We start from the raw sequence: 12,495 nt of genomic DNA on the forward strand, positions 1-12,495 counted from the left end.
AGTAGTGTGACCTGCCTTTGGGTTACTTCTTTCTCCTCTGGGCCAATAACAAATGTGCTCAGGCTCTACACCCACAGCACCCTGCAGAAAGGTCAATGCAACAAGTATGTGTTCATTTGTCTCTAATGTCTACCTACAATGATCTGGCATCTCTCTAAACCACCATACAGACCTATAAACTGGTGCGAATTACAGACCAGACCCCATGTTACAAAGCCCCCCCCCCCACACCACACAGATTAGAATACACCTATTTCTCCACAAGCAAGACTTACAGTGACTTGGAAGGGACTGTTCGGAATATGCTCTCCTCCAAACCGCACACAGATGACGTATTTTCCTGGCTGAGGGGCGGTGTAGAAGATGTCGAATGTGCCATCTTCATTCTCAACGACATCCACATCAACCTCGGTGCCGTCAGGGGTGCATACCGTGCAAGTGACTTTACCCTTGCCAGCTGCCTTCGCGTCCACAGTAATCACGGTCTGTTCGCCAATCTGGATGGTTGGTCCGATACCAGCCCCTGGTAACATAGGCAAAAAGAGAAACGGGGAAGAGCAACAGAAAGTCTGAATATCACTTCAATGCACAACTATCCCCTCTATTCAAAGGTCCTGTTGCTCGGCACACCCTCAAAGCTTTGAAAGGAGAATGGTTTTCTTCTCAAAGAAATCACACACTGTCAACAATTAAAAGAAGCAAAAGACCTCAATCAAAAAGCCAGGTCTGAGTGCTTAATGAAGTGAACCGAACTGGGCTGCCAATTCTACAATAGCCAACACTCTTAAAGGCCCGATCGACCGCAAGGTCTGTCTGATGTAAAGTCCTGCTATGTGCAACATCTTTACTAGGAATATCGGCTAAGTTACCACAATGACAAGTTGAAGGATCAAGTACATAGAAAACAGATCAGCCTTCATTTGGGAAACGGAATTTAGGGTAGGCACCAGGTCATCTGGTCTACTAAAGTCCATATGGTGTATAAGATAGGATGTACACAAACTCAAACCATTGGATGCGACCAAGGTGACGTGTCAGCACAGTACAAAATTATATATTTACTGCCCTCATGGTTTATCTCCGGTTTGTCCCAGTTACAATCACTTCCTTGAAGTACATCTATTAGTTCCAAATCTTCACACTACGCCACATTTCTAGCTCTCCACCATACCCGAACACCTTATAGACCTCCAACTCAAACTGGGTCCCAGCTTCTGTAGCTGAAGTAAACATCTGAGGCACCTCAAGGAAAAAGCGCAAAGGTCCTAGTCTTGGCAGGAGCCTTGAGTAATTGTGAACCACTAATAAGCCTATAACGTAGGCTAAATCCAATCTTTTCTATACAACCAGGTCAAAAACTGAACGCCTGCTTCCACAATTCTACAGAATTTTACTTCAAATCCACCCTACCATCACCATCCATAAGTCTTTGCAGGTCTCACCTACAACATAATGTAAAATGAACAACTGTGCTAAAGCAGGACAGTCAATGGGGAGAAGCGCTTGATGAAATGACCAGTGCAGATAGGGAAGGATTGGAAAACGTCCAGAATAAAATGATGCGATTTACTCTACAACATACAAGCAAAGTTGCAACAGGTACAGAGGGATACAAAAGAAAGCAGCAGCTTATGTTAAAATAGATCAGAGCTGGAAGAAAGACATACAGAAGGCAGCAAAGACTGCAGCGTGGTTAGAAACTGAGCTGACATATCAGAGCAAGTACCACTTGTAGCATGTTTGTTGATGCACGGAATCCGAAATATGGGAGTAAGGCGTGCGAGTTAAAAACATAAGATGCCAGGCTGCCTGATGTGGATTCACTATTTCACAAACTTAGACATAAGTGACAGCTGTTAGAAGTGATAGTGGCTCATGCACAGAATGAGAATTAACAAGACAAGTAGGCCATTCGACGTGGTGCCATCTGTTCTCACAGCGGCTCCTTATACTATAGAAGCTTCTTTGGGCTAAGAAACAGATCTCAACTTTAGGCATTGAAGTGCACAATGTCAGCCACCTGGTAAACACATGAAAAAGGAGACCACCATTTCAGTTTAGCTTTACAAAAGGTCTTTCCAATGGGAAACCTCAAACAACTTTGGGATAGTAGAACTAATTTATGGGTTCGTAATTAAAAACAATTGGGCAAAGGGGTCATTGAAAAAATCCACTAACCAACTACTTGCATACACTCCCACCACAGTGACCACTTAAGGAGGCAGGATTTCCACAAGTACCGCAGTAATGGGGAAGGGTAAACAAAGATCATGAACCTGCAAACAACGCCTGCCTGCCCAAGAGGAGGTTTATCTACAGCATATTTAGCTTGAGACCAAAGCCAAACAAATGCCAACTTATGTACAGTACAAAGGTCTTTATCACGAGACCATAAATATGTACTGAAAATACTTAGTGTAGGAAAGAGCAGAAAGACCACAAAATGTGGGTAGTGCATTGAGGAAGGGTTGTTAAAGGGATTTGAGGGAGCTTGTACAATTAGGACATTTCCTTCCAGCTAAACTCAGGCAGCCATTGCACCCTCACAAAGCAAGTTTATTTCCAGTCGTTAGCGCTCCTGGACACCAATGAGAAACCAGTCTCCAGATTCCCCCAAGCTCCAGATCACATGCAATTATAACAGCAGGTCAGCATTGCTAAAACAACCCAGCCCACCTCAATGAAGACATGCCAGAACCACAGCTCTTTGCACCTCCCCTGTACAGAAAGCCACAAAAGGGGACAAGTTAGGTTGCCACACTGATTCAAGAGAACAGGTTCAGACTGTAGTGTAGAGCTTCATATAAGTTTGAGGAAATCCCTCATGTTCAGAGACATTTTTAAACCCAATCAGCCCATACTTTGAACTGGTGTGCGTTTCTGAATACATTACGCATGCCACTGAGCATGAATGTACTAACGTTAGGGACAGTCAGTCGCTGCTTTGTGTCACAGGCACAAAACCTAGAATGGCAACCACACTTCACATGCAGGAAGCCATACACACCAAGCTCATTGGGTGCAAAAAGGGGGAACCACCCCCAACCCCATCAGTGCTGAGGAACTTCCCAGACACCAAGGCTCAATTTAAAAAGGTATTTCACATACAGTGCACTTGGAGGGCACTGAATGTGCTGCAAACTGAACTGTTCCATGGGTGTGGCAACCTCCCTTACAAGGTTCTACTTGAAAAGTTCACAGCAGTTCAGAGTCTAGCACCTCTTTCATGAGCTACATCCTAAGGGACAATGTTCCAATGAACTGCCTCGAGGAGTATGGAATCAGTCTATGGCATTAAGATTATAATTAGCAAATAGTCTTGTCTTCCATTGTACTGTTTGGGCTGGGTCCTTAAACTTTCTCCCCCAGAGCCCACTCACTCAAGGTCATAAAACCAATGAAAACCAGTCAAACTGCTGTGAACTTTTTAAAGTACATATTTTCTAGGTTTAAAACAAAACATGAAAGTTGGCACCAGCAAGGCGGCTTACCTAGCCCGTGACCTCCAATTGACACTGAGGTGAAAGGTGAAAGAGCAAGGAAAGATCAAGTGAGACACAGACATTAACGGTGGGAAGAAAAAAAGTGCACAAAAAAAATTCAAAACTTGGCAAAGAAAATAAACAACGAGTTATTTAAGTGTGCAGCGTACCAAGATGTGTACATCACAAAAGCCAAGTGTGGGTGCTTGGATTCTGAACATAAAATAGAAACAAGACAAACATGTGAGATTTGCAAGATTGCACTTACCAGTGACTGTGCACTTGCTGGCATCGCCAGTGGGTACAGCGCGGATGCGGTACGGCGAGTAGGGTATCTCATCTCCACCATACTTTATAAGAATGGTGTAGCGGCCAGTCATGTCAGGCACATAAGACACAGTATACGTGCCATCCTGGTTGTCACGGATGGTGGCCTTCTTGGGCTTCCCTTCAGGATCCTGAAATGAGTCGACGTTGCATCAAAGCCTAGGTTTAGCATCTTGCCTTATCAGAGTGCCCACAATAGTTCAACTTTATCAAAATTAATCTTCTCTGGTAATCGTGAAATTCTAAAATGAATCAACCTTCCCGACCCTACATTAGACAACTGTCTTATACACATGTCTACAGGGCTAAAGGAGTCAGGCTAGAAGTGCCACAAGTGCATTTACAGCGCCTTGCAAGGCAGGCTTGTTCCGCTAGACTTCTAGGATGGGCATAGGCACAAAGAGGAGATCTAGCTGGGGTGAAGTGAAAAGTGACCAATGGAGAAGCAGCTAGTGAGAAGAAAATGCAGTATACTCCAAGCCATCAACAGAAAATGTATCTGTAGTTTGCAGTGGTTCGAATATCCCAGATGCAGCCATAGAGAAAACTGGGCCTACTGGTAACCTTTCAAGCATTACACTATTACGTTTTAAATAAATGTAACATTCCACCTTTTTGCCACAGTGGAGCGCCAGGTCTACGACTTGGCGGGCGTGGGAGTTAGGAGATTGTGTTACACAGGATTAGCATCACCATAAATGCAGAGGTAAAACATGCCTCAGAACCCAGCATCCATTTTTAAGCATACTCTAAAAAAGCACCTGCATTGATGCAGACTAATGCTAAGGTCATCTTGCCTGGGAGAGCAATGTGGGTGTGTTTGGAGGGAAGTGAGGGGGAGGGGCTTCGGGGGCTTGGCGTTTACTTACACTTAATTATTGCAAAGTCCTGTAAATACAATCCCTATATAAAATATCCAGCGCTTGCATCTTGGTAGACTAAACGTTTTTGAAAACATTCCCCCTTTTATAGAGGTTGAGCAAATAATCTTCACTAATCTTGGCCTTTACTCTAAGGCAGGTACCTAGTCTCAATACCTGCACAAGATTGGAGGGTTAGAAAACGCTCAATACCATTTGGGAGGTCCTCACAGAAAGCTTTGCCCTTCTCAATTTGCTCAAGGCAGCTGGTCTACAAAAACTGCTGCCAGATACAAACCCTTTCACAGGGCTGGAAATGACTGCACAGCATGCGAATCTCAAACCAGAAGAGGTTCAAGATGCAAAAGTGGAATGTACTAAAGTGCCCCTTTTTGCCGGATGTTGATGCTCTTAGACTAAGTGCGGCTTGGGTTCCTGCCGACTAGGTATCCAGAGCCCATGTTCTTTTCATAAAACTGTACTGTTGGAAACCCAAATTGGCAACTCTGGCCACATGTAAATCCCTTGTAACAGGTGCCATAGGTACCAAGGGCACAGTGACCAGGGAAGGCCTGTAAGGGTTGCAGCACTTATTGTGCCACCCTTAGAAGTCCTGTACTTGACACACACACACACACACTACACTGCCTTTGCAGGCTGCCTGTTACGATGCAGAACAAAGTGAAGTCACCACATGGCACTCATCCCTGTGTGCCATGCCTACAACCCACTGCCCTGGCATAGGTCAGCCACCCCTCTAGCTGGGTGGACTATACCAGTGGTGAGGGTATCGGTGCATGAGCTCTGTACCCCTATAGTGTTGAAGCCACTTTTTAGACATTGTAAGTGCAGTAATTCCATTAAGAGTATATGGTCTGGGAGTTTATTATGAACCCCACAGCACCATAATGGCTTAACCAAAACCTGGGAAGTTTGGTATCAAACTTCTCAGCACATTAAACCCACGCTGATGTCAGCATGGGATTTCATGCAAAATGCACTCCGAGGGCATCTAAGAGATGCCTTCTGAAAAACGACCTAACTAGTGTCCTGGCTGACTGGCCTTGCCAGCATCCACCTGCAGACAGGTTTCTGGACCCCTGGGGTCGAGAGCATCCCGCTGTCAGGGTCTGGAAACAAAGCACATCCTGGGCAAAGGTGCCAAGCCTACTTCCCCAGGATGGACAGGGTCCACGAAGGGGAAGCTTCAAAGGCTTGCCACCTTTGTAAGCGTACCCAGCCATTTGCTGCTCCCAGCTACTGGCCCCCACTGGTTGTGACCCCCACTTTGGACGGGAGAATTGGTGGGAAAACCAAGATAGATGTGTTCTCACCTTTGCCAACCGCACCCCTCAGGTGTGGGAGGTGAGTCACATCTCAGTCCCTGCCATCCTGAAGATGGGGGGACCCAGCCAACCACAGTGAGGCTTATGCTCCCCTCCCAATGGAGGGCGGCATAAAAGGGGATGCACCCGTCCCAAGGAAGGGACTCAGTCCCAACCTGTACCTACCTGAAACTTCCCTAAAACTAGTACTTCGGGGAAACCCCGAACCTTGCCTCCTTAGACAAGAAAGAAGGACCAAAGAGCCATGCTGAAGGAAGAAGAGGACACCAACTGACTAGGCTCCAGCCCTACCGGCCTATCCTGACCTCTACCTGCTCCAGCGGAATCACAGCTTGAGTGGTCCAACACCATGGCACCCTGGTGATCCAGACCAGAGATCCAGTGACCCCCCCCCCCCCCCGACCTGCCTCAAGCCAACACCTGCAGCCTCTATCTGGAAGATCCCCTCTGACCAGGAACTGGTCAGGAAACCAGACACCAGAAGACACCCCTGCACCAGAGGCCAGACGGCCTTGGGTGGCCCAACAGACTGTCTTGGCATTCCACCGCTGCCACCAATGTAGGAAGCTGGCTCTGTATATACTATATCAAAGTAAGGCAGTGTGCATAGAGTCCAGAGGATCTACTTTAACTGCTAAGCCTTTGGTGATCCACTGGACTCTGCACACTATACCTTACTTTGGTATAGTATATACAGAGCCAGATTCCTACACGGACACACTTAAGTGTCAAAATGATTCAAAAGTGCACAACACTCCGTCCAGACAAAAGTACATTGCAATTGGTGAATTGCAAGCAGCCGGGGGCATTTGTGCAAAGAATTGCTCTGCCTGCAGTGCTGCTACAAAATGAGATTGCGAACAGCCAGAATGAAGATGCCCGTCTGAAACCTCCAGCCGTGGCAGCGGTCTAAACAGAAAACGGATAGTCTCAACTCACTGGTCGATTTAGGTAGATCCTAGAGCCACTGGAAAACATGCATTCCTCAAGTGACATTCATGACCAGTCTAGCTGTGGTTTTATTCCCCCCTTCCTCATCCCAACATGCCACCCCCGTTCACACAACCCACTTACAGTAATTTGTACTGCAAGGAGTCCCTCGCCTGCATCCTTGGCATCGATGGTGAATTCCACGGGCATACTGGCGGGCACTCCTGTTGTGTTCAGTCCTGGGCCACTGGCCTTCACCTTGCTGGCATCATGTGTTGGGAGCACCTTCACCTTGAACGGGCTGCAGAAAATAAGTGGCAGGATATTTAGAGATAACGGTCTCATGAAGCATGGCTGCAGCCCCACCATCTCCAAGGGTTACGGCATAAAGCATGTCTTCAAAGGGCCGACTTAAAAGTGGTAACTCCCAACAATCACTTGCTAACATGGTCACCCATCTCTAGACAAACCTACCATCTAGGACATTACCTGCGAGGGACTTCTTCATCTCCATAGAGCACAGATATGCTGTAAGGACCTTCCCGGGTTGGTACATAGTTAACGGTCTGTACACCATCCACAGTATCAACAACCTCAACAGGTTCAACCACACCTAGATCAGCAGAAAGTTACATTTCAAGGAGATTTCAGAGCAACATTAAGGTAGTTTTTAATAAAGGAGACTAGCAGTAAAAAGTCCAAGAGTTAAGATGCCATAGTAAAAGCATTTTTATCTTTCACAACTCAGTTTATTATGTCAATAGGAGAAGCCAAAGGTGACATGTTAACCAGTAGCCGCATGAAGAGCATATAGAGTTGGTACCAACCCTGTGGCAAATCCACAAACACTCAAACTGAAGAGCAGCATCCAAAACAAAAAGGAAACTTAAAGTTAACCTTCAGCATAGGTAACAATCCAGTTGCCCTTTACCTTTTGGTCCCTGCACTTTAACCTGCAGTGGTGCTACGCCAGCCTTGCTCGTATCCACACTAAACGACTGTGGAATGTTTGCACGTACAACTCCAGGGCTCAGTCCTGGCCCATTGCATTTCACTTTAGAAACGTCCACAACATCAGTAACTGGTACTTTAAATGGGCTCCCTGAGGAAATGTTAAAACAAGAACAGGTTAAACTTTACAGCTTGTGACGGAGTTTGCGCTTGGTGTCTTGTACCATCATGTGAAACACGTTTTAAGAACCAGTAGGACATAAGACACAGTAGGACATAAGGAGAAACAGGAAAAAAACCTTAAAAGAATGAAGGATTGAGATAAAGAAAACTGTAGTAGTCTAGCATGGATATCGTTCCATCAATAAACATGCCTGAAATACCTCACTATCCGATCACCAAAATGAACATGTTACCTGTACCAATTGTTTGGCAACTTCACTAGGTAAACTTTCACATGCGGATCCTATTTCTGCGTCTAGTGTAGGGTCCAAAAAGAGGGAGGTTTCTCAAAGCTACATTGTTGGTGTCAGTAGATAGATTTCACAAGCCACGTTGCCATGGTCATTGGTCCTTAATGATATGGCCAAGTCAATAGCCCACTCTCCCCCCCCCCCCCCCCCCCCCCACCACCTCCTCAGGAGTCGGTGGGAATGTGGGAGCATCAGCTATTCTAAATGAGGAGCTTTTAGATCACCTGCTCGAGAATAAGGATTAGTGGAAAATTGTAATGAAGTCTTTTGAAGCTACCCATCTACAGTGCATTCCCTGGGAATACTGTGTGGATAACTGAACTTAAGTTAAACAAGTCATTTTTCCACCTACTGAGAACAAGTGTCTGGGACAGGACACCAACCGAATAAGTCTTATAACGTGGTGCATCTTGCTTCCCATTTACGCAAGTCTGATTTCACATCTGAAAACTACTTTTTGGACATGTGCTGAGAGCGATACCTCAAAAAACCAGTCGAACATTGTCTGCAACGAGCATTAATTGCCATGTGGAATGCTCACTACACCCCCAAGCCACCCCTCCCCCTCAGTTTCACAAATGTAATAGTTGTGTGATATTAACAACTTTATTCAGTAAGGTTCGGAAAAAAGAACTTGCATGCAAACTTCACTGCCAAGCGTGGACTGACCATTAATTTAAGGTCAATGCATCGGCTGTGCTGCTAGTCCCCTGCGGGTTCTGAGACTGTTTTAGGGCCACTTCACTGAAGGAGTTAAGATTCCTACGTATTCGCTTTTCTCAAAAACTTGTGTTCCTATTACTAATTTATGCAGGGCAAACATTCTTTCTGGTGGATAATCTGTCTGCAGATTCCTTGCCTCTAATCTCCTCCAGGCGCCAGACTGATCCTGAGAAGCAGAAATAGCTCTCCTGTGCCAGTAGCTGGTGCTTCGCTCTGCATGGATGCCTGGTACCCTGGACATGACGTGACCAGAGCCTTGTAATCACCACCCCATCACACCATTAGTTTATTATCCTCCCTCTCAACCCCACCCCCATAGAGAGGAAGACCAGGCTGCCAAGATGGACAATTCTATGCAGTGTACCGGGGTAAAATTTGAAACCTAATTTATGTAGCATTTCTAAAGTGCAAACCTAGCCAAAATGCAACAGCAAGCTCTACAGGGTCCTATCAAAAGGAAAAGGGTCGTTCCTAAGAACAGGGAAAAGTGGGTCAGTAAGGAGCTCCTGACGGATACTCCTACCTGCAGATCTCACCTCTTGAAACTATATCTAAGGAGCATCTTCCTGGTGGTGGGTTGAAAGAGAATGTCAACAAAAAGTCCTGCACAACATCTGTCAACATTTCATTAAGACCTTGTTGATGGGAAGTAAGGCCGCCGAGGTCAAAGGCACTTGCAAAAAGAATTATTAATGGATAGAATGCAGAACAATGTCATACATTCACCCCAGTACAGAGATCTGGGCCTAAATTCAAAGTTTTTTGTTCACCATGCCATTTCAGTTTGGACCCAGCCATATGCAAATCAGTCTTAACCCTGCGCCCAATGGGAGCAGTCCAGCCCGAACTGCCAGGCCAGGTCCTTCCTGGACAGGAAACAAGCATCATAGGCCCTAATCAGCCAGGATAGCTGGACTCCAGTGGCATGGAGAGCACGAGACCCACGTCTGGGCATACCAGTCTCACTCGGGTGACAAATGCAAAAACAACAATCGATGGACAGAACGCAGAACAATGTCCTACATTCACCCCAGTACAGAGATCTGGGCCTAAATCCATCATCTTTTGCTCACCAGGCCATTGCCGCACTGGTAGCAAGATCTGCTTTTGGGAGGGTGAGAAAAATGGGCTCACAGGACCCTCCCAACTCAACTATGGGGTGAGGGGAGTGTTATCTAACCCGCTGGAGTTTTATAGGGTTAGAGCCCCTGCATCTGTACTTCTGGGAGGGAGAAGGTGTGAGAAGTTGGCCTGATGTATGATGTCACTAGTTATAGTGTACACCTTATATCAGTCCAAATACCCTTATGGTGATTGGTTGTAAAGTCAACCTTATAGACCAGCTATCCTAGTGGTAGCATGGACAAGAGCAGTCTTAGGCTAAACTCTGAATGGCATGTGAAGCCAGCTGTGATACCATATATAATCCCTTGAATACCAAATGAAAGGACACCACAACAGATATATATATATAAAATAAAGTGTATTTATTCTAAGCAAACCCTCAGCACTCTTTATGAGTTTAGAGGTAAGTACAACACAGTCTTATTAATGCATACAGTAAGTCACACAGGTAAGTAATACAGTTAGGCCCTAGGGGCCACGCAAACCATATACTAAATAAGTGGTATAAGAACCACTGTCACGGAAATAGAATAGGCCTAGGCCTAGGGAATCGCTGGGGCTACACTACACTAGCGTTAGTTAGGGAGTGGGAGGCCCACGGGATTCGTGTGCAGAGTGGAAACACTCACGCGTAATGCGTAAAAGTCAATAGCAATGTTACAGTTTAGAAATAGATAGATTTAGGACACTTCCGGAGTAGCTAGGAAGTTGAGACTTGAAAACTAGACACTAGGATAGTCACTATCCTGATGAGCACCGGAGTACCCAAGTTACCTAGCCCACAGGCTGCGGGTGCATAGGGGTGAAGATGCGTCGTTTTCGTCGTCGACTCCTATGGATGCCTGAAGAAAGATGCTGACAGGCAGTCAGGGGAGAGTGTCCGGTGGATCCCAAGCCTGGGATCAAGAAGAGAAGAAACCTGCAAGCAGAGGGGACAGAGTCAAGGTCACTAGCCAGTGACCACGTGGAACCAGGAAGGAACCAGGCGATGTCGTGAAGAGTTGCAGGGGAAGGTGAAGCTTGTCGCTGGAGCCAGGAGGACCAGGAAGCGTCGAGGACGACCAGGACCAGGAGGCGAGCTGTCCCACGAAGGCTCTTGCTGTCGGCGGCGTCGAAGTTGGACTAGGACTCACCAAGCCTTGGCAAGCGGAACCCACGAAGAACAAGGGACTTGCTTCTGGTGCAGACCAGGAAGGTCTGGGGTGCTTCTTCTTTGCAGAGAAGCGGGAGCCAGTCTGGAGGAGCCAAACCAGCGCAGAAGATTTTAGGGAGCGTCGTCACAAAGGCCACTAGCCAGCGGGCAAGCAACCGGACAGACGCGGCAAGCAGGAAAATGCTGAAGGGCCCCACGCAGGACTCGTGGAGTGTGGGGGGCTGGTCTTCGGTGCAGATGGTGCTTGGGGTTGGGGCTTCTCAATCCCCGGTGCACAACTTCGAGGGTACCTCAGAAGCTGCGCTGTAAGTTACTAGCCACTTTTCCCAGGTAGCCGGTCCCACGTCGCTCGTCGCCTCCACGGATCTCAGCTCTGCTGCAGATGTGGATGAGGGTCGGAGAAGTCTGGAAATCAAGGCTCTGGTCGGGCTCTGCAGTCGGTTCCTCGTCGAACGTTTCACAAAGCAAAGGGTAGTCACTTGATGGTGCCTGTTTGCACAGGGTAGCCACTCCTTGGCTACAAGGGAGATTCTTCAGTCTTCTTCTTTCGTCGAATGTCGAAGGTCCAGAGTTTCTGTTCAGTTTTGCAGGTTCAGGATAATCCAATCTCTTGAGGCCCAACTCCCACTCTTATACTAATCTGGGGGGCTGGGACTACCTGCTAGGTCACGCCTTATGGGTGGGACCTGGGAGGGGGTGGTTACACCCACTTCCCTTTGTCCAGTTTCGCGCCAGAGCTGGGGCTGGAGTGCCCCAGCACCGGTTTGAACTGGACTATGCAAGGAACACCTTGTGTGCCCCAGGCATGTCTCATTCCTTTCAGCCCACCCTGCCCCAATACACTAAAGGCTGTCTGGGGAGGTGCTAGCACCTCCCCAAGCAGGAAACCTATTGTCCAGGCCTCCCTGGCTGGGATCACTCCCAGCTGCAGGAGGTCAGACTTGTGTCGTGGCAGCAGCATCCATTTTGTGATGCTGAGGCTTTGGTCAGAGGTTACACAGCAAAGTATGATTTTAACATGTCTCTCCCTCTAGAAGGGAGGAATAATATCCTCATCACCAGAAATGGCATGGGGGTATTATTCCCGAGTGTTAGACACCTTACACGACATGTTTTGATACAGCC

General features: G+C 47.0%; 1 protein-coding gene across 4 annotated transcripts in view; it reads right to left on the bottom strand.

The window, feature by feature from the left end:
- Positions 1–12,495, bottom strand: part of FLNA (filamin A) — a 353,926-nt gene that overhangs the window by 36,866 nt on the left and 304,565 nt on the right. For 2 of the 4 annotated variants that reach the window (XM_085629725.1, XM_085629726.1), the window contains exons 26-31: positions 7,877–8,047; positions 7,435–7,558; positions 7,090–7,246; positions 3,751–3,940; positions 3,492–3,515; positions 276–523 (exon numbers count right to left, since the gene is read on the bottom strand). In XM_085629725.1, coding sequence (XP_085485851.1) covers positions 276–523; positions 3,492–3,515; positions 3,751–3,940; positions 7,090–7,246; positions 7,435–7,558; positions 7,877–8,047 — 914 coding nt within the window. The remainder of the gene's footprint in view (positions 1–275; positions 524–3,491; positions 3,516–3,750; positions 3,941–7,089; positions 7,247–7,434; positions 7,559–7,876; positions 8,048–12,495) is intronic. The other 2 variants (XM_085629727.1, XM_085629724.1) reach the window with 1 other exon arrangement.

Source organism: Triturus cristatus, chromosome 10 (assembly GCF_964204655.1).
Source record: "Triturus cristatus chromosome 10, aTriCri1.1, whole genome shotgun sequence".
Classification (NCBI taxonomy): domain Eukaryota; kingdom Metazoa; phylum Chordata; class Amphibia; order Caudata; family Salamandridae; genus Triturus; species Triturus cristatus.